General features: G+C 36.3%; 3 protein-coding genes across 4 annotated transcripts in view; 1 reads left to right on the top strand and 2 right to left on the bottom strand.

The window, feature by feature from the left end:
• The window catches only part of LOC118739191, a 282,485-nt gene that overhangs the window by 6,912 nt on the left and 254,877 nt on the right, over window positions 1-20,696 (top strand). The window contains exon 2 of the mRNA XM_036470378.1: window positions 7,154-8,762. Within this exon, the coding sequence (XP_036326271.1) occupies window positions 7,257-8,762 (1,506 nt within the window). The 5' untranslated portion in view covers window positions 7,154-7,256. The remainder of the gene's footprint in view (window positions 1-7,153; window positions 8,763-20,696) is intronic.
• LOC118739194 (protein snakeskin-like) lies at window positions 14,594-16,319 on the bottom strand. The gene is made up of 3 exons (XM_036470383.1): window positions 15,912-16,319; window positions 15,125-15,321; window positions 14,594-15,041 (listed from the first exon to the last, which is right to left on the bottom strand). The coding sequence occupies exons 1-3, from the start codon at window positions 15,960-15,962 to the stop codon at window positions 14,789-14,791; spliced, it is 501 nt and encodes a 166-aa protein (XP_036326276.1). The 5' UTR covers window positions 15,963-16,319; the 3' UTR covers window positions 14,594-14,788.
• LOC118739193 (protein snakeskin-like) lies at window positions 16,806-20,558 on the bottom strand. Of its 2 annotated transcripts, none has more exons than XM_036470381.1 (5): window positions 20,402-20,558; window positions 20,124-20,198; window positions 19,721-20,047; window positions 17,273-17,469; window positions 16,806-17,210 (listed from the first exon to the last, which is right to left on the bottom strand). In XM_036470381.1, exons 3-5 carry the CDS (start codon window positions 19,784-19,786, stop codon window positions 16,949-16,951), a joined length of 525 nt encoding a protein of 174 aa, XP_036326274.1. In that variant the 5' UTR covers window positions 19,787-20,047; window positions 20,124-20,198; window positions 20,402-20,558; the 3' UTR covers window positions 16,806-16,948. The 2 variants fall into 2 exon arrangements, with proteins under 2 accessions (XP_036326274.1, XP_036326275.1); XM_036470382.1 differs by having other exon boundaries at window positions 20,463-20,553.

Genomic DNA, 20,696 nt, shown 5'->3' with positions numbered 1-20,696 from the left:
CGATTCAACAAATACAACAATTACTTGTATTTTGTTTTTGATTTTAGCGGGCCATTGTCAAATTTCAGCTATTCTTGCCAGAATAAAAAAGGGCGACAAAAAATACAAACACGCTCCCTTTTCACTCACTCCCTAGCGAAATACAAAATTTTGACAATCAAACGCTACTCACGGCTGATGAAATAAGCATTGTTTTAGCGTTTATAATACAAAATTCCATAGCATCCCATTCAGCAGAGAAAGATACGTATATTTTGGCGACTGCGCATTTTTCGTATCCGAAAAAGTACATACAGGAAAAGTTTTCAATTGTAAACATTTGGAAAACATGTGAGTCTGGAGAGATAAGTGCTGCTATTTATAAGTTTTATGGAGGTCCCAGGTTCGAACTCCGTCAGATGCAAAATATTACAATTATGTAGAAAGTATTTATTAAAATTTAAATATGTTTTTTTTTTGTAGTTTACAGTAACTATGAAACGGCATCCGTGAAGTTCAGAATGGAAGTATTTTCAACAAAAAATTTAATCAGAAAAATTTCAGAAAAACAACCGAAAACATTTCCGTTTCATTATCAGTTTCAGTGCTTTTCTTAACAGACGTCTCGGATGCACACTTTAGTGGGATAGCGTATCGGAAAAACGGCAGAAAATGGAATTAGAAAACGAATGAAATATCCTATTTGTATACGAAATTTTTTACATTTTCGAATACGTTTCCGGATATTTTGCTGGCTTGGATTATACATACGGTGATCATAGAGAAGACTTTACTTCTGAATTGCCTACTCAGTCCAAAGTAGCACTTGTTGACAAGAGTGATTCTGCGTTGGATTTCCATGCTGACATTATTATCGGTGTTAATGCTGGTTCCCAAGTAAACGAAATTATCCACTTCCTCGAAATTGTAGCTGTCAACAGTGACGTGAGTGCCAAGGCGCGAATGTGCTGACTGTTTGTTTGATGACTGGAGATACTTCGTCTTGTCCTCGTTTACCACCAGACCCATTCGCTTTGCTTCCTTATCCAACTTGGAAAAGGCAGAACAGACTTTGCGGTTTTTGTTACCGATGATGTCGATGGATGAGGTCACTGCTTACGGGAAAATAAGTGGATCCTTTACATGCGAAGGTAGATGGAGTACACATTACGCCACGATAGTATATCAGCTGAAATATGCATCTCTAGATTCCCTACACTGAGTGGAAATGTTTTTATTCTCTTAAATGGATTAATGTCTGACATCCTAAAAAAAAAAAGTACTTTCAAATGACAAGTTTTGAAATAAAGGACAAAACAGATTTTTAGAAAAATAAATAAAGTCTAAGGACAGCATCTTGAGAAATAGGACTTCCCTTTGAAATAAAGTACGGATGGTCACCGTAATTATACAGCATTTAAATAGAACCAAGCTTTGGTGTTACATACTTGTATTTGTATGTACGTATGTACATATATACATACTTCTGATTAATGAGCGCCGAAATTGAAATCAATTAAAGGCAAAGTACGCATAGCGTCTTTCAAATGTACGTCGTTATAATTATAAGTGATCAGTCTTTTTTGCTACAATTTTACTGAAGCCAGTTAATTTTATAAACGAAAATTACAGCACTTGCGGAATTTTATCAAGATTTGTACTTTCGTCGTGTGCGCTGATAAAGCTCAGAGCAAAAAAACATAGTGCGAAATTTGATAACTAAACATATTCCATGTCTCGGCGTTGTCTTTTTTTTTTTTTGTAGTAAGTGAAGAGTCAGTACAAAAATCTGTAGTTAACTGCCGATTCTGAGTTAACTACGCACTGTGAATTTGGCCCTAACTCTTATAAAATTATTTTCATTTGTACGCGCATCTTTCACACACAAGGTTACTTACATACATATATATCATAGTACAGTTGAAAACTAAATCAAAAGCTGCATTTGAACTTTAAACTTCACTTCAATAATGAAGCACTGAGTTAAGACCCAAGTGAATTATATAGTACATAGTACATAGACTTACATACATACATTGCAAGCTTTTATATCTGTTTATTTGCTGAACGTTATACACATGTATGTAGTAAAACAAATAGCTGTTGGCTTATCATTGAACCTCATGCGCCTTTGTAATTGTCAAAATGTGTTTGGCTTTTTTTATTAGCTTGTTGTAATTGCACATAAACAGCCAAACAGTTGTTAACATTCCCAAAGCTATGCGACTACAAGTTTGTCTTCATCACAAACACCGATAATATTGGCCATTTTGCGGTGTTTCGGTGGTTAACAGTGGTCCAGATTCCATCCCATAAGGGGAAAATAGTTTAACGGGACTAGGTACTCTTCGAAGACTCGCTAGAGCCTAGATATTTCAAACGGTCTAGAGAGAGAGAGAGAGATAGAGCTAGAGAGAGACAAATGAGAGATGGGGGGATAGAAAAGTTTATAGATAAGATAGATAAGTTTATTCCATTACAAAACCAAAATTGTTCCATTTCTAAAACTTAGTAGACGACTATTAAACTGCTGCGATAGAACAGAACCAAGTAACTTGTTTTTTGTGTAGTGAAGAAAATTAGGGTTTTATGTAACCATTTTTTTTCGTACCTTGTTGTATTTCAATTTTACTTTATGGCTGCTAGAAAACCCGGAAGTTCCTAAAGGGGTGCTTTTTCAAGAATTTGTTGTACTTCTGTATATTCTCGAATTTTGTAGAAAGAAAAACCCTTTTAAGCACTTCTATCTGTTTTTCCTAGCAGCCATAAATTAAAATTCTTCAAGATCTTACTGCCGTTTTCACCAGCAGAATGAAATGCTTACCATTTTGCCTAGCCTTTCAACAACCAGACTGTTGTTCTGCAGCTTATCAGGATTTACATCCATAAAAATTCAGCTAACCTTCGGCTGGCAACTGGTTTTTGGACTATTAGTAAACCATTAATACCAGTATCGAAACATCCACAAACCCACTGATGTGCCCACTGATCAAATAACGAAGAACCAAATATATCATAGGCGGAAGATACGCTTCGAGCGTCAAGGTCCGCATACGCCTCAGTGCAATGAAGAACGTGGGTCAGGCAGACACAACAGACAGCCGGGAAATTTCGCAATCGACTCTCAATCCTGCTTTAACAAGAAATCTTTCATCGGCCGGATATAAATGAGTAGTGGGAATCCATCTCGCAATCTTTTCGTGCCGTTGCGGAAGAGGTGATTGGATACTACCGCCCATGCAGGAACTGTTGGTATAACGAAAAGTGTCGTGCAGAGAAATACGCAGCATACAAAGCCATCCTGCAGCCAATACCTACGCGAACAACAGTGGAACGATACCGAGAGATGAGAAAAGACGTATATTCAAAAGAAAGAAACGATAGGCATAAAGATGCTGGCAGAAGGAATGCGGCTCGACAGTTCTATCAGAAAATAAGCAGCAATCCAATGGTTTCAAGACCGGGGCTGGTTCCTTGAAGATGGAAATCTGTTAACAGATGTCCAGAGTACACTTGAGATGTGGAGGAAGAAGAACCCGAACCAATGTTTAGGTACGAAGCTCATGTTCATCCACTTAACCAATACGAGGTAAAAACAGCAATAAGGGGGCTTAAAACCACAATGGCCCCGGAGCCGACGGTATACCGGCTGAGCTGTTCAAAGTCGGCGGCGAAGAGCTGGTCGGGCACATGTATCAGCTATTAAGTAGAATTTGGTCTGATGAATACATGTCCAAAGATTGGAATCTCAGTGTAGTTTGTCCAATCCATAAGAAGCCGTTTCATCATGCTCTACAAATCTCTCATCATGCCCGTCATTTAATGTGGGACGATGTCTAATAAAGGTGAGAAAATTTGGGTGCTTCGAGAGAGCTATTCTACGCAAAATCTATGGGCCTGGAATGACGAACTGTACAAGCTTTTTAACGACGTGGGTAAAGTTAAGCGCATACAATTCACAACGATTGCGCTGGCATGTTGCATGCACGGATGACGACGCTGCGGTGAAAAGATCCTTCGACTCCGCACCCATGGGTGGACAATAAAAGCAAATCCGCCCCGACCACAATTGAACGACCAAAAGCAGAAGGACCTGTCCGCACTTGGAATGAATAACTGGCGCAAATCCGCCAAGGAGAGAGGCAAGTGGCGAAGCTTTTTGGTATCGGCCCAACCGTCAAACGGTTGTAGTGCCAAATAAGAAGAAGAAGTACAGCATTAAATTTGCTAATCAATTCAATTTGATTTTACTCATCTGGTTATTTCGACTTTTGCCGATTCAAAGACCATCGACTTGGCTCTCAGTTTATGAAGGAATCTAAGCTTTACTTCGGCCGCCCATCCAGTGCCTATTTCAGTCTCTTAACATTAAAAAGTACCCGAAAATTTACCATTTCTCCCTTGAAATTGATTTGCCTTATAATTTCTGCTGACCTGGTTATTTCGAGTTTTGTCGACTCAAAGAGCATCGACTTGACTCTCAGTTTATGAAGGAATCTAAGGTTTACTTCGGCCTCCCATCCAGTGCGTAATTTAGTCTTTTAACATTAAACAGTCCCCTTGAAAACTGATTTGCCTTATAATTTCTTTCAAACACATCTTCATGAATTATCAGAAGTTTGAAACGGCGTGCACTTCTCTAAAATTAGTCAAACGCTTACCTAAATATGTATGTCCATAAATATATTGTCATTGAACAGTCTTACAGAGCCATTCTGGCTAAGGTAGTAAACAGTCTTTCGTAAGACAATTGGAGGACAGATGGCAAGATGGTAGGAAAGGTTTTTGTTTAGCGACACGATATCAAACCGAAAGTATCGATAAAGTACTCATTTAAATTATCGCTGTAAATATATCGGGTACCCATTATTATCGGGATAAAAATACTCGATATTCCCAATATCGATACCAAATTCAAAAAAAACTAAATCTCAGTGTTGGACTCTGTAAAGCCCAAAATACAAAGTATATCCATATTGCTTTACATATCAATTCCAAAGTAAAGACATATGGGCGTTTCCAGCGGTAGGTCATATTACGACATAGATTTGCAATAAATGGAACCGCTAGGATGCGAAGTCAAAATAAAAATATATTCGACATAAAATTTATATTTTATTTTGAAATAACGACACTTTTCATATTGCGCCGTTGTTCATTTCATAGTTTCAGTAAGACACTTAGTAAGTTTTTTATGGGAAATAACGACACTTTTCGTTTTGTGCTGTTTTTCGGCAATATAAATGGAATTTTTTTGGTTTAACTACTTACGAGTTGTTATTTATTTCGCATTTTTGCAGTCCAACACTTACTAAATTTTAAGAAAAAAGAGATAATTTGAAAGCTTACAAATTTTCCCTACAGAATGACTGCAAATAATCCGGAATAATTACGTTCTAAGACTTACTATGGCTAAATTACGAAACACATAATCCTTAATTGGCTCTACTGAAATATATGAAATTTTGAGTGGTGTCAGTAAGATGTCAGATGACCATCGATATAAATTTTTTAATTTGATTTCATTTTAAGAAACTTATTTTGTTTTTTGCTTTTTTGATTATTTTTGTTTAATGTAATTTTCTTTAATGATTTGGTTGTTATTGTTTTGAAAATAATATTTTTTTTTTAATATCATATAATTTTAGGAACTTATTTCATTTTATTCTTTTATATTTTTTTTTATTTTATCAGTTAATTTTTTTTAATTTTTAGATTTTTTTTGTGAAAAAATAAAAATGTTTTTTTAAGTATCATTTAATTTTTAGAAACTTATTTAATTTATTTTTTCCTTTTTTTAATGTAATTTGGTATTCTTTTGTTTATTTCATTTACTTTTAATTTTAGATTTAATTGTTTTAAAAAGAAAAATAATTTTTTTTTTATTTCATTTCATTTTTAGGATCTTATATAATTTTTTAATTGTTTTTTTTTTTGTCCTTTTTAAATAAACATGTTTTTAATCTAATTAAATTTTTCAGTACTATTTCCTTCTTTTCTGATTCAATTTTCTAATTTTTCTAATTGAATTTTCTTTTATTTATTAATTTTTATTCTTTTAAAAAGAAAAATATTATGTTTCTTTATTTTAATTAAATTTTTATAAAGGCGAACAGCAGAATGGTAAGACCTCCTTGTTAGCAGATTTTCCATTTAGTCTTTCGAAAGTCAGTAAAGAGCTTTCAAGATAGTTGCCAGAATTGACGATTGTTTTATTAAAGACTTTTGTCTTTCGAAAAACTGTGGTGAGTGGAAAGGCAGTTGCCAGAATCGCCCTGTTAATGAAAGCAGCAGTATTATTTTTTTTTCTCATATTTCATAATTCATTCAAAACACTGTGCAGTCAGTACCTGTTTCCAGGCTGCGCTCTACCCGCTCTGCTCAACACTTTAAAGTGAAGTGTTAGTGTCGAGACCCCTTATCTAGTTCCATGTATTATATGCGTCGCTTCAACTCGAAATTTAACATTCGCTTTGCTTTTTTTATTATGTTGTTTCTTTTTTGAATCTTTTTTTATAACACATTCATTGTGATTTGATAAGCAACAAATTTTTCTCATTTTTGTTGTTTTCATGTTCTTCACAATTTACCTAGATACGAAAAAGCAACGCTTCGAATCAATTTAATAGCCGACCAATCGACGAACGAAACAATGAAAGGGAATACGTGTTTCGCTATTCATTTTAACTTCTATTTGAGCAAAATTTCTGTCGCATTCGGCATCGTTGTAACGTTTGTTGGCTGGACATTTCGCAATTGAAATGCTGCTGGCATTGCTTCTGCCGTTGCACATAAAACAATCAGTTTTTTTAAATATAATGTTTTGCAGTTACGAAAGCAAATACAAATAAAAGTAAGAATAAGAATAAAATGCATTTAGCGTTCTTCGAGTGACAAATGTTTGAACAGTGCAACTTTTCTCTTGGGATGGTGAGTAATTGACCACTTAATTGACTAACTAATTCAATGAGAAACTACCATAGAATTTCCTATTCAAATTTGTTTTCGCTGGCGTGTTAGCTGTAGGATTCGATCTATAAAAGAAAAATATGTAACGACCTCTGCATATTTTTTTGAACGCGTTAAGGGTAGACCATGTCCCATATAAAGTTTTTAATCACAGAATTCATAATTTTCAGCTTCTATTAATTTTCTAATTTCTTTACTTTTTCAGAGTACAAAACAGATGCACAACTGAGCTGTAGCTGAACCCGTCTTTAAGTTTTTAAGAATACTTGACAAAGAGTTCGAAAGTTCACAACACGGCGATTGCGATAATGAATTCTACCAGAGAATTAAAAAATGGTACGAAAGCGCAAAAGAAAACGATTAAGGCCAATAAGAAGCAACAATTGAAGCAGCAGCAGCAGCAAAAACAACTGCAGGAAGGTCAACAGCAAACCGAGGTGACAACAACAACTATAACGACTGCCCCACCTAATGTGGTGACCCCCGGCAACACCAACAGACTGGGCGTAAAAACTACTAAAATGCCAGTACACAACAACATCAACAACAATAACAACAACCATATTGTACAAAATAATAATAACATCAACCAAAAAATGCTCGATTCTGCCGGTCGTGCGTTGAGCGCCACACCTTCTTCAATATCGCTGCCAGCGACTAGCATCTTGCCTGGCTACGAGAATGCACCGAAATTTGAACGATCAAATAGTTTTTCGCTGCGTGGCAAACTCTCCAAGCTACTCAACTCTATTACGGGCAGCAAGGAGAATCTGACGAGGGTGGACGACGAGAATGCCACGCCATTCAAGTTCACACGCAGCCGCTCAATGATATTGCTGCGTCGCACCAATCGACGCAGCTTAATAGAACCGCAACTGGAACAGCTGTGCGAGGAGACGGATCCCACATCACCGTCGTCGCCGCGCAAGAATTCCATGGAAGTATGTGATCTTTTGCCGGCAGCCACATCGTTGTCCGTCGCCCACATATCTAATGTCAATGGTGCCATGGTACCGCCGCTCGTGAGTGGATCGACAACAATAACAAAAACGCCAACGGCAACACCGCAACGACCAAATTCACACCCGCTGACCTCAACGCCGGTGGAAGCGTGCAATAATGGTACGCCGGTGCGGCGCAAGCCATCGACCGTCTCATTGGCACCTGGCGAGGGCAATGGCGTACCCTTTGATCCGATCGCGAATTTTCAGCGGCGGCGCTCCAACACGCTGCTAGCCTCCTTTAAGAGCACCATTGCCACCATAACGGGAGAGAAGAAGAAGGACAAGCTCAATCCAAAATGGAGCGCGTCTTTACAATCCTTGCAAGCTATCGACAATATGGTTAGTTATGAGAATATGTCCTTCATTGACTACGACAAATTCAATGGCTATGAGAAACAGCTGGAACGACAACTTTCCACGTTGAGCCTACGAACTGAGCAGAATCCTCCACCTTTGACACCTAATACTAGTGGCGCATCAGCAGCGATATCCGCGCCGGTTACGGTAGTCCGTCGTCGTAAACCGAGTTCCGCTCGTCAAAACGCAGATCGGCGTAGCCAATCGCGAAGTAGCCTTAATTTCGATACCGATTATGAACACAACTTGGATAAACCGCGTAACGTGTATCGCGATAGTTTGGACTCGCGTAAACTGGAACGGCTGAATGAGTTTTCGCGTAATTCGTTCATTTGGGATAAGCAAATTGTGGATTGGCTGAATTTAGAGGACGGTTGTCCGAAGAGGCAGCGCATGGCGAAAAGTAATCGACAAGTCAACGTGGACACAGTGGATTCAGCAGCAGTTGTACAGGTAAGGGGTGCATTAGTTTTGTTTTAACTTTGCATGGAGTTATCTGCCACAATTACACTGGATCACACATTTTAATTTTTTTTTTACTTTGTTCTCCAGAAGCCACAATCCAATTTGTATGTAGAATCGTTTGCTGATTCCGAAACTCGAGTTTATTTATTTTTGTATGGATACGTTTTCAAGATATTTGTAATTTACCGGTATTCAACTTAAAGTGGTTCAACTTAATCAAGTATATCTTACAAACCAATTGAATAATCATAATATGAGATACAGTAATTGTAAGAAAATAAAATTCTCTATAAACCGTATATACACCACTTTTCGATAGCCCTGATAGCCTCTCAGAAATTAATGAATTATTCCAGATTTTTTTGTTTTTTTGATGGAAAAATGCAAAAATTCCAAATTGTAACAGGGAAAAAAGTCAAAAAATAACAGTTTCTGTGTAAATATTTTGGCCTTGTGTTAAAGCCTTCCCTTGGAAAAAAACGAAGCTTCTAATGAAGAAAATTGATAAATAAATAAGAAAATAATGATTGGTCAAATGAAAATGCGCAACGATTTTTTCTATGAAATATGAGCAGAAAAGAGTTGTTACTCATACGCCACTTACACCTGACTAGGTAGAGTGTTTGCATCGAAAACAAGAGGCGTCAGAAATGATTAATTAATTTCTCAGAAACTATAAGCCCTATCGAAAAGCGATGTATATACGGTTTATGGAGAATTTTATTTTCTTTCATTTACCGTATCTCGTATTACGATTATTCAATTGGTTCGTAAGATATACGCGATTAAGTGAAACCACAATTTTTTTAAATCTGAATAACGGTAATTTGGAAATATCTCGAAAAGCTATCCATAGAAAAAATAAAATCTCGATTTTTGGAATTACCGGGGAATTCTACATGGGAATTGGATAGTGGCATCCATAGAACATTTCTGCTGTACACCAGTGTTATTATACATACAGTCGATTGAAAACTGGACAGATTTCTCGCAATTTTTAGTTAGAATGTAGAAAAAGTAAAAAAAGGTTTGGGCGGGTGGGAACTCCCTTTTATAGTACTGGATACAAGTTTTCTTTTAGCAAGTCTGGCTATGCTCAATATTTGTGAATGCATTTTAGATTAGGGTAGGTTAAACGGGCAGCTCTGATAAGAGTTCACTCGGAGGCCACAAAGGCCCATTGCGATGCCCAGGGCGGGTTACCCCTTGCCTATCCCTACATGGTTTTGAACCATTTTTACTCTCTGGCGAATCGTAGTAGTCTTTCCAGTCTAGCTTTCCCCAAGGTATGCAAGCTCTCGAAGAAATGGTCCCCAAGAAACTTGAGGCCTTTTCCTTGGAGCACTGGACACTCGCGAATGATGTGCTGGCCTAATTCTATCTCCTCCACATCCCTGCAGCTTCTGCAGAAATCTTTATGCGGGGCTACAAGCCTGGCGGCCATATGGACCATGGTCCAGTATCCCGTTAGTATGCTATTGGTGACTGCGCTGGTCACTCTGTCAAATTCTGAAGACAGAAATCGCAGAGGAAGTTTCATGATCTGAATCGCTCCCCAAGCCCCATCTCAGATCCATTTTAAGCACATTCGTCTGCTTTCGCAGACCCCGGGCCCCGGGACTTAGTAAAGATTAATTATGTGTTGCTGTAGAGCCTTTAGGGATCTTCAACATTCCTTAACGAATATCGAGTTAGCCGTTGCCGACCCTAAGGCTTTGATAGCCGCCATGTCCATTACATATATTTTACGCACTATTTTATAAGCAGGGAACAGATTTTTAGGACCTAAAAACCTATAAAAAAAATGTAAACTAAAATAACGACATAGGCTAGAAAAGGTTAAATTAAATAGCGAAATAGGCAGGAAAAGCCACTAGAACCCGAAAACAATGCAAAAGAAGCCACTAAACAAGACAAAAACAAAAAAAAATCAAAAATACATTTAGTTTAGAAATATGTATGTATTTTACAAGTAAAAAGAGAAAAACTATGAACTGCAAAGTTTCATTATATGAAAAATGTCTACTTTGAATCTTTGACTATTTTTCCTTTCGAGTTTTTAACTCACACAACTTTAATCGCTATAGTTGTAGTAACATTGAACCACAAGATGCATTTTGAAATTTTTTGCTAGCATTTTCATTAGATTTTCGCTAAGAAAAGTTTTGAATGTACTAAACATGCGCTCGATAAGTGGCACCCAATTTAAAAATGGAACGTTTAAAACTTTCATATTATCAGGCATAAGGGCTTTTTTCTTGCTCTTTAGAATTAAAGGCCAGTACGCAGCTTTCAAGAAAACGGTCAAGAAAAAAATTGCCATTATTTCTTGCGTGTGTCCAGGGAATTTTGACATCTGATACTTCACAGCCTGTTGCCTCACTCTTTCCTCAAGAAATGTTGGAACGGGCAATATTTCTGTTGCAAACATCGGTTGCCTGGTGCTCTTTTTCACAAAAAAAAACTTTTGAAAACCGTAATAGAAAGCGTAGTATATTTTTTAAGAACTGCGTTCTGCCTTACGGAAATTTGACACAAGAAAATTTCTTAGCCATTTCTTGTACGTCATTTTATATGTAGTTTTTGCTTTTCTTGAGAGCTGCATACTGGCATTTAAGGTAGAAAAGGCAAAAAACGGAAATCTAAATCGTGGATATTCTTAATCGAATATACTCTATCTCTTTAGGAGAAAAAAGGCATTTTCCATAAAATCTATTCCCTTTTTATAAGAAGACCATACTAGTCCTAAATAGATTGTAAAACCAAATTTAATAACGAGTAAATCGAATGTTCACTTTCAAAAATCGGATGAAAGTTTGCTGAGTTATCAAACTGTTTATGAAAACCAAATTTTGGCAAAAATACTATTTTTGGCTATACAACTCAAAAATGCTTGTTTGACGTTTTGTTTTTCATAATTCAGCATCATCAGTTTCTCGTTCTAGTGACCAGCGATGTTCTAAGATAATTTTTATTTTATTTATTTTTCCTTCGAATTGTTTTTCAATTCTAGCTATTTCTTGGTGAAAGTGTTCGCCTTGTTCATCACTGGAGTGACCCAAATTATGTGAGAAGAAGTCCAAATGCGAATTAAGGAAATGAATTTTCATGGACATATTACACCCCATTTAAACTTAAGCATTCAAAAATTCGTTAACAACAGTGAAATAGTCGCCGCTTCTGTGGTTTTCAAGGAAATTATTGCATACAAAACTCTTCCATGCACGCCTTTTTTTACAGAGCTTAGCTTGCTCACGTCGCTCATAATTTTACGATTATGAGGTCCTGTGAAAATACCTAAAATTCATAAAAAGAGATAAAACCGATGAAAAAGTACTACAGGCATTTTAAGGTTTCTTTATTCACATAATAAACTAAGTTACAGGCTTATATTTAAGTGCGCAAAAGTATGAAAACCCGGGATTTTGATGGTAATTCAAGATTTTGGGGGTGTTTGGCAAATTTCATATTTTCATTATTGCTTTACCCGAAAAGACTTACCAGAAAATAAACAGAACTTCCCACGTATTTCTGCTTTACTCTTTTTTGTAGAACTGTGTTATCTGCGGTCGCAGCCCCCAGTCTTTCCCAATCGTAGCTTTACAGGAGTAGACTGCACTGAGCTCTTCTTCTTCTCCACAACTTTCCGTGCTGCTACCATTTAGTGGTGGTCCATAATTTAAGTACGCTCTGGACATCGGTTATTAGGCCGCCATTGTTGTTCTTACAGGAGTACGCCCAGGTCTTGAAACCTTCCGTAAGTCGCTTAACTCTCTGGTAAAATTTTCGGGCATTCTCCCTGTCGGCCAGCATTTCAAGCTCTTCGCACTCACGTATTTCGGCCTCTCTCTTCTTATTGCGGCAAATACGTCTCGCTTCCCTCTTCAGGTCCTATAGCGGTCCCACATAGCGCGCGTTGCGCCCGATCGCAGCGTGGCCCTGTAGGCGGCATCTTTTTTCTCTGCAGCTTCCTGACACTCCTCATCGTACCAGTTGTTCTTTCGGGCTCGCTGAAATCCGACGCACTGAGCGCCTTTGCATTTTAATGCTGACGTAAATGTCTTATCGGCTACATTCATTTTGTTCAAGAAGCCCATGGTTCTCCTTGGTTGGGCGCCTTTTTTCATTCAATTGAAATTAAGTCTACTACACCAGATGCATTGAAGTTGGAGGGGTTTGAGCACGTGTTTTAATTGTGGCTTAATTTCGTTGAGGGTGGTTGCCGAAGCTTGAAGATATCCTTGACATGGCAGGCAATCGTGAGGGTAATTCAAGGAGTTCAATTCCACTTGATTGAGATATCTTTTGACGTAGGGAGGGGATTCCGATATGCAAATTAGGGTGGTTTGATCTTAAGCATCTTTAGCACAAGGCTAGTGTTATTGTGATAACACGAAGGGATACCCATTGGTGGTGCAGTAGAGCTGCAAAACTATCGATAGTCGCACCATTTGATAGCTTGGATAGTATAGGGAAACTATCGATGGTATCTTTTAGACCTAAAAAAGTGCCGATAGGCAAATAAAACTAAGGTATTTACTAGGTATTTTCCAGTTTTTGAGATTTGTTGTACAGTGTTACCGCTGTGCGACTAAAGTGTCAACTTGACAGTTTTTAGAGATCGATGCCCCCTGACACCGACTTTTTAAAAATAGGCTTATTTTAAAACTTTTCTTAAAAGCCATGCGACTTTTGCCACTTTTCTTTGATTAAAAACTCTATACATATACACATTTTGACAATTTCTTCATAAATATATTTGTTTTTTCCTTGTTTAAAAACGGTTTTAGTATTTACTTTTCAAAGGCACTTAAAAATTACACCTCTGGCCAGATTTTGGCTGAGCTTCTTATTATGTCCAAATTTTCTCGGAAAAGTGCCCAGTACTTCTAATGCACGGTTTTTGTAGCTTAGCATTTCCCCCAAGTTATTTGTGTTAAATTTATTTTCGTGGCTGCCGGTACAAAGAAATAATCTACAATAATTTATATACAAACCTAAAATGCTAAACTTTGTTGTAATAATTGTTATCTACTAATGTTCCTTTTTTGTGACTCAAGTGTTATTTAACTGCAATTTTGTTTTCATAATAAATGCAAAATATGCATATTGCGTCTTTTTAATATATCGACTCTTTTTTGACAGATTTTCCATCGAAAATTATGTCAGAAAGCTATAACTAACTTTAGAGTTGATTTTATTTCGACTATGAATATGTCCCAAAAAGTTTCGAATGGTAAAATAATGAATGTCTATATATACTACATGGTATAAAAGATTTTTTACTTGAAGATACTTTATTTCGGGTGTGACACTTTTTTTGCGACTTTCGAAAAATTTTCAGCGGTAACACTGTTGTTGTATATTTGTTATACATTTTTACATAGATACATATGCGTAGGATTCTTTGAATTAAACTTTCTAGATAAGTAGGAATGTCACAATTCGATAGTATTTACAACTATCGATGGCCATATGTAATTGCAAGCTGTCGGTACTGTCGATAGTGCCATCGATAGTTTTGCAACTCTATAGTGCAGATAACTGCATTGTGGTAGGTCAGAATGCTAATACTCTGAGAGTAATTGGTGCCCGTGGCTTTCATTTAGGCATTACGAGTATATCTTGCTATGGGTCGGCCGAAGATTTCGGATATGACAAGCAAGGTATCCTTATCTTTCTTCAAAGTTGCAAAACTTGAACCAATTATAAACTGAGAAAATAACGTACTTACTTTATATCAATTCAATAATATGTATAGTACAAACAAAATTTTCAGTCCAAGAGGACTTTACGTTTACTTTATTAATTTTCATTTTTTTTAGTACTACTTTATGAATTCGCAAATGTGAATGGCTACGATTGTTTTATGGTAAAGGTTTTCTTGTCTTATAATGAATTGAGCGGTATTTTAAACTAATTTGCACTTGTGTAAAAATATATGTATCGTAAGTGATGAAAAATTATCGAAAAACGATATTTGGCACCATTGATATTCTATCCGCCATCTCCGCTCATTGTTCTACTCCTGTATATTCGACGTCTTCTGCCTTAGAATAGTGTATGCAAGCCAGCACTGTGTCCAGCAAGTAGAGAGCGCCTTCAATTACACATAGCGCACCCATGGCGATGCCGGTTTGGCGTTCAGCATTCACATAGAGGAAGTCCTGATCAGACATGTAACCGCCCCAATAGTGGAGGGCCACACCACCAATGGCTATCCACATGGCTGTGCCGACCATATTCATTAGAGTGTCTGTCAGCTCGCTGGGAAAAAAATTAAATTAAATAATAATTATTAGTTTTGAGCAACGCCATTTTTGTATTTTCGAAGTTAATCTCTTACGAACCGTTTATGTTTGGTGGTGCCAAAGAAGAAAGCCACAGAATGCACTGTGGTGTAGATCAGAAAGCCAACGAAAATGCCGGAAGCTACGATTTCTGGCGACGCGCTCTTCTCCTCATTTAAATTCCATGTGCCGCTGACGCCCAAGAAAATTCCTTCATCGCCAATACAGTAAAGAATGAGCACAATAATATTGACTGTCTGCGAGAGAGAAAAAAATGAAAAAAATAAAAAAATATTTCAGTGGAACCCATTTCAGCGTAGTCAGTTTAGTTTAAGACTATGCCTTCCCGCTCTTATTTAAATTGTCGAAGTGGGGGCTAGTATTGGCATGCATTTCCATTTGCTATTTGAATATTGATAAGCGCGTTTATCTTATGAAATCTATCCATTTGTGTATGCCTAGTTATCGTCCACATATGTACGTACATATGTAAATATCTTACTCAGTACATCGTTAAATTTGAAGAACATTTTTATTCCCCACACAGTTTATGACCGAAAAATATAAATTTACAATTGACAATGGCATGACCTAATCAATATTTTCTTATGACTAATGACAAAAGAGCGTAATTATTTTTGGAACCGCTAGTTTTTTCCTATAAAAGGTAAAAGCTTATATAAAAAAAATTTAAAGACTTCATTTTGAAAAGTTCTTCCAAACAAATGCAAAATTATTTCCCCTAAAAAAATATTTATTCACTCCACTTATTGACCGTAAAACACTTATTGCTCATTATTGAATTTGATTTTAGTAAAATCGTTTGAGTCATCCACCTTGTGCTTACCAATTTTAATGCTTTGATGAATATCGATCCAATTGTTTCCACAGACACCATCTTGAAGTGATTCCCTTAGAACTTTTGTCGCCAAAGAATAGAAACCAAAACAAAAGTTATGTTTGAGGTTTAAGTGTAATTATAAAATCTTCTTGATATTTTGTATTTTATTTGGTTTGAACCAAAAGCGCATGTGGCCGATCGTTTGGCTTCGTTTTATCGTCGTTCGTTAACTGATGTTGGAATTGAACGCACGCACAACAGCGAGGCGAAAACTTGAACACAAATACGCTGCCATTTATCTTGCAGCTTTTGCAATCGCTCTGATAAGATAACAATATCGTTTCGTTTGTTTGTGTGCAATAAGCCGAGGAAAAGCTTTTTTCGTTTTTACTTCACAGGTGTATGAAGCAGTAAACGGAATGAAGATGATTTCATGTGGCCGGTCGCGCTTTTGCCTCGAGCCTTATCAGTGCTCTATTTTTTATTTTATTTTTTGCTTTAAGTTGCTGGAGAAAATTGTTAAAAACAGTAAATACACAATGTGTAACTGCATACCAGTCTACCTTATCTTTGGCCATAGCCTGTATGGTTTAATATGATATTTATTTATTTTTTACGAAATACTTTTTATGCCTTTAATGACGCCATTTTTTCATTCGTGGAATTTGTAATGCGTTGGCCAATTTCCTCAGGCCTTGAATTTACTTCTGTAATCTGTTGCTTTATATATCGCTAAATTCTCTATTTCATGCTGGCTACTCTATTTCATGAAATAAATTAATTTTCTTTATGGAATAAGCATTCAACAAATCATTTCAATAAAGTTTTTCATATGACAATTGAGAATTGAGTAAAACTGTTAAATAGACGAAAGAAGTAATCAGCCAATAGTACAAGTTGCTTATGCGTATAAGGGAATTTTTAGTAATTTTATTTAGTTTTTATTATTTCTTTTGTTTTTTTTTGTTTTCAATTATTTTTCAAGTAATATACTGCCAAATAGTTCTTAAATAGTTTATTTACTTTCATATCTACTCTGCTATTCACTCCAACGTATAATGCCTTATAACCGCATACTCCATGGGACCCCTGTAATAAAGCACGCAACCCAAAATAGTATCCACCAAATACAAGGCACTTTGAACTATACATAAAGCACCCATTGCTATGCCGACGCTGCGTTCGGAGCTCACATAAGAGAAATCGCCATCAGACATGTAACCCAGCCAGTAATGCATCGCCACTCCACCAACTGCAAGCCACATTGCAGTACCGATTGCATTCATAAGAATGTCCGTTAAGTCACTATTGAAGAAGTGAGGCAAATTGTGTTTTTTTTTTTTTTGAAATTATTGAAACATACATACCGCTTATTTCTGCTGCCTCCAAAACAATATCCAATAATTACTACGGCTGTATATATAATGAAGCCGACAAATAAGCCAGAAGCAAGCATTTCAAGCGCAGGATTGTGTTTCTCATGCAAACTCCAGCTGCCGCCAATGCCCAAAAAATCACCTCCATTGCCAGTGCGATATAAGACCAGTACGCCCAAGTTGTTGAACTGAAATTTTATTAATTTCGTTTGATATATGTATGGACAGTCATCGTATTCAAAGTGAGATAATGACATTCTACTGAATTAAAGTCCTTTCTTAAAGGGGAAAGACACGACATCAGCTTGCTGGCACCATCGAGTGATTGTACCATCAAGTTCGAAACATATAACATACCAGCATGCTGGTCATAATAATTATCATTGAGATAAATATTTTGAAGTCTTCAAAGACTTTTATTTTGAGACTCTTATTATAAAAGTCTTTTCATAATAATTATGAGTGCGAAAATATTGTTTAAGTCTTAAGCGATGGGGCTTGTTCAAGATCATTTTGGGGTTAGTTCAGGGCTAGGTGGGGGCCACTTCGGGACTAGTTAGCGGTTAGTTCGGAAACAGTTTAGAACTAGTTGGGGGTAGTATAGGCCCGACCTAGTCCCAAATTAAGCTCCAACATTACCACAAACACTTCCAGAGATATACGGTACGAAAGATTCGATATGTATGGGTGATGCCACGCTCCCTTAATATATCGAAAGTCTGCAGTAGGTGTCCAAAATTTCAAAAAAATCGGTACAGCCGTTCGCGAGATCACCTCTTATAAAAAGAAGGAGCTTCTCTTTATATAATTAGTGTAGGTAACACAGGGCAACATCGGTTTTTTTTGCTGGTTACGAATCCGTAAGTATAAAGTTTGCATCAGCTCCAGATTAAAAAAAAAACGTGGTGAAAGTATCAAAATATTGCATTTTTGCAATATTTGATAAGCTCTAGCAAGGAAACAAAAGGTGATAGAACCTTCCTCATTCTTCTTTATTGGCACTGTAACCGTCTAAACGATTTTGGCTGAGTTCAACAAAACACGCCAGACGAAACGTCTTCTGTACGAACTGATGCCAATTGGAAATGCCAAGTGAAGCCAAGAACCTTCCACTTAGGCTTAAATTAAAGCTAGAACTACAGACTACTATCCCTGAAAATACTATTCATCAAAAACTCAATGTTTGGAGGTATTTTCAAATCGCCCACGTAAATCTTAATATTTTTCCGAAATATTTTGGTGGAAGTCTTCAAATACAAAAAATTTTGTAATCCCGGCGGAAAAACTGCAACTATTTTTTGGTGATGCAGTCTATTGTACAGAGGCGGATTTACCGTAAATGCAACATAGGCAGGTGCCTAGGGCGGCAATATTTAGGGGCGGCAAAATTTGAGTTAAAAAAAAAATATTTTTTTTTCAAGCTAGCTGCACTGAAAGTAGAATTTGTGTTTGTACATTTCAAAACACAAATTTGAGATTCAATTACGCAATCAGAAAATAGGACAAGACTGTTTGGCATTTTTGATATTACTTAAATCATAATATTTAAAAATACTAATTTAGTATTTTTGAGATTATAACTTATCAAATGAAAAAAGTTTGTTGATGATGGCTTTCTTTAAAAGTTGGAAACCTTGACACAAGGCAAATACCACTTTTTCATCTTAAATTGTAATAAAAGTATAGTGTAATAACATAAATTTGAATATTACTATTTACTGCTAATCGTTCCAAAACTAGTACTTTTACCTCAAAATATTTTTCTTATCGGAAAAAGGGCGGCAAATTCTGAAATGCCTAGGGGTGACAAATATTCAAATCCGCCACTGCTAATGTATATAAAAAATTATCATTGACAACAAAAGTCTATTATTTCATTTGCTTAAATAGATTTTAATAGCTAGCATTTAGGACTGAATAGAAGCATTAAAATGTCATCGAAAGATTAAAATATTTAACTCTATGCCTGAAACTTTTTAAAATTAAAAATTAACCTCCCTAAAAGGGCCCATATATGATACCAGCATGCTGGCGCCATCAAATGTCAAATAATAATTATCGATGACTTAAAAAAATTTTCTCACACATAATTATTATCAAAAGAGTATTATAGTTCTTACGAAAATTTGGATAACTTTTTTTTAACTCCACCATGAAATAATTATTATTCTGGGTCTCTGATATAAGCAGCCTTATCCTAAGTTTTGCCCGAAAAAAAATTCACCCGAAAATTTTGCATCCGCCCATATTAAATACATCGAAACGAGCAATGTAAAGTGAACCGGTTCGGGGAAAATAAAACTCATGATAAGGCTGGAAAATCAGTACCGACTTTTTTTGTATGGGGGAGTGATGCAGTCTAATGTACATATTAAGCGAACCCTGTTTTTAATCTATTAAGTATTTAATATTTATAAAGCTATTTGCAAACTTGCTTACCAATTTCAGAATCTTAAGACATATCGAGGCGATTATTTCGTACGAAACCATTTTTGGGTTATCCATTTCCTCAAGTTCTTTATGTGATTCACCGTTAAAGTTTTTATATGTATTTATTTTTCCATCTTTGTTTTACAAAATCGCAAAAGTTTTTATCTCTATTGCTCGGTTTTCAACCAATCGTATACTAAGCGTGAATATCAGCGCAGTGTTGCTGGAAAATGTACATATGTAGCTATACGAATGGCAGCAAAAAAACGCTTCGTTCGCAGTAGTCGCTTGCTGTGATAAGATAAGGCGAAATGCAGGTGATTGCCGCAGAAATAACTAATATCGTCAAATAAAAGTTGCTTCAATAATGTATGTACATATTAATGTGGTATGTAGGTTTGTAAGTATGTACTCAATTCAAGTGTACAAGCGTTTAACTGTTGATCGCTGCGGAAATGTTTCGCTTCATATACATCTTTAAACGTAACTAAAAAAGATATGAAAATCGGAACGGAACATTTCAATCAAAATCTAAATCGATGAATGAAAAATAAAATTTTTAATTTACGCCTTCACGTGATAATTATTGCTAACACTCAATAATCATTTTATTACAAATTTGAGCATAAGTGTTCATGTACGATAAAATTTATCTCAACTTGCCAACAAAGTTCAATAAGAAGTATTCACCGCAAATTAATCGAATAGTTTTGTCACACGCCGATAAATTGAAAAGCTCTACAATATTTACACTTTATTGATAAAAACAAAAGCAACAACAACAGCTTCACTGAATGCGAGTCACTGTGATAGTTCAAATGAGCGTCGTCTGAGCAACTGAACTGAATCGCAATAAATGTATAGCGAGGCTAACGACAACCGACAGCCGCCATCTACTTATACACAAATGCACCCTGTAGGAAATTCCACTAGCTCGTAGCTAAGTAGGTGTATTCTCTTTTGCGCGATATTTTTTATAACGTTA

Source organism: Rhagoletis pomonella, unplaced genomic scaffold, assembly GCF_013731165.1.
Source record: "Rhagoletis pomonella isolate Grant_MI unplaced genomic scaffold, Rhpom_1.0 Rhpom_scaffold_00005, whole genome shotgun sequence".
Lineage (NCBI taxonomy): Eukaryota > Metazoa > Arthropoda > Insecta > Diptera > Tephritidae > Rhagoletis > Rhagoletis pomonella.
This window is presented reverse-complemented; position numbering and strand designations above follow the sequence as displayed.

What these genes read in the sequence shown, in the direction of transcription:
- LOC118739193 (XM_036470381.1), bottom strand. Translation starts at nt 19,786, where the DNA reads ATGGATAACCCAAAAATGGTTTCGTACGAAATAATCGCCTCGATATGT. An exon ending in GTCTTAAGATTCTGAAATTG is followed by an intron (nt 17,470 to 19,720) that starts GTAAGCAAGTTT and finishes ATAAAATTTCAG; the next exon opens with TTCAACAACTTGGGCGTACT. An exon ending in GGAGGCAGCAGAAATAAGCG is followed by an intron (nt 17,211 to 17,272) that starts GTATGTATGTTT and finishes CTTCTTCAATAG; the next exon opens with TGACTTAACGGACATTCTTA.
- LOC118739194 (XM_036470383.1), bottom strand. Translation starts at nt 15,962, where the DNA reads ATGGTGTCTGTGGAAACAATTGGATCGATATTCATCAAAGCATTAAAA. An exon ending in TCATCAAAGCATTAAAATTG is followed by an intron (nt 15,322 to 15,911) that starts GTAAGCACAAGG and finishes TCTCTCTCGCAG; the next exon opens with ACAGTCAATATTATTGTGCT. An exon ending in GGCACCACCAAACATAAACG is followed by an intron (nt 15,042 to 15,124) that starts GTTCGTAAGAGA and finishes TTTTTTTCCCAG; the next exon opens with CGAGCTGACAGACACTCTAA.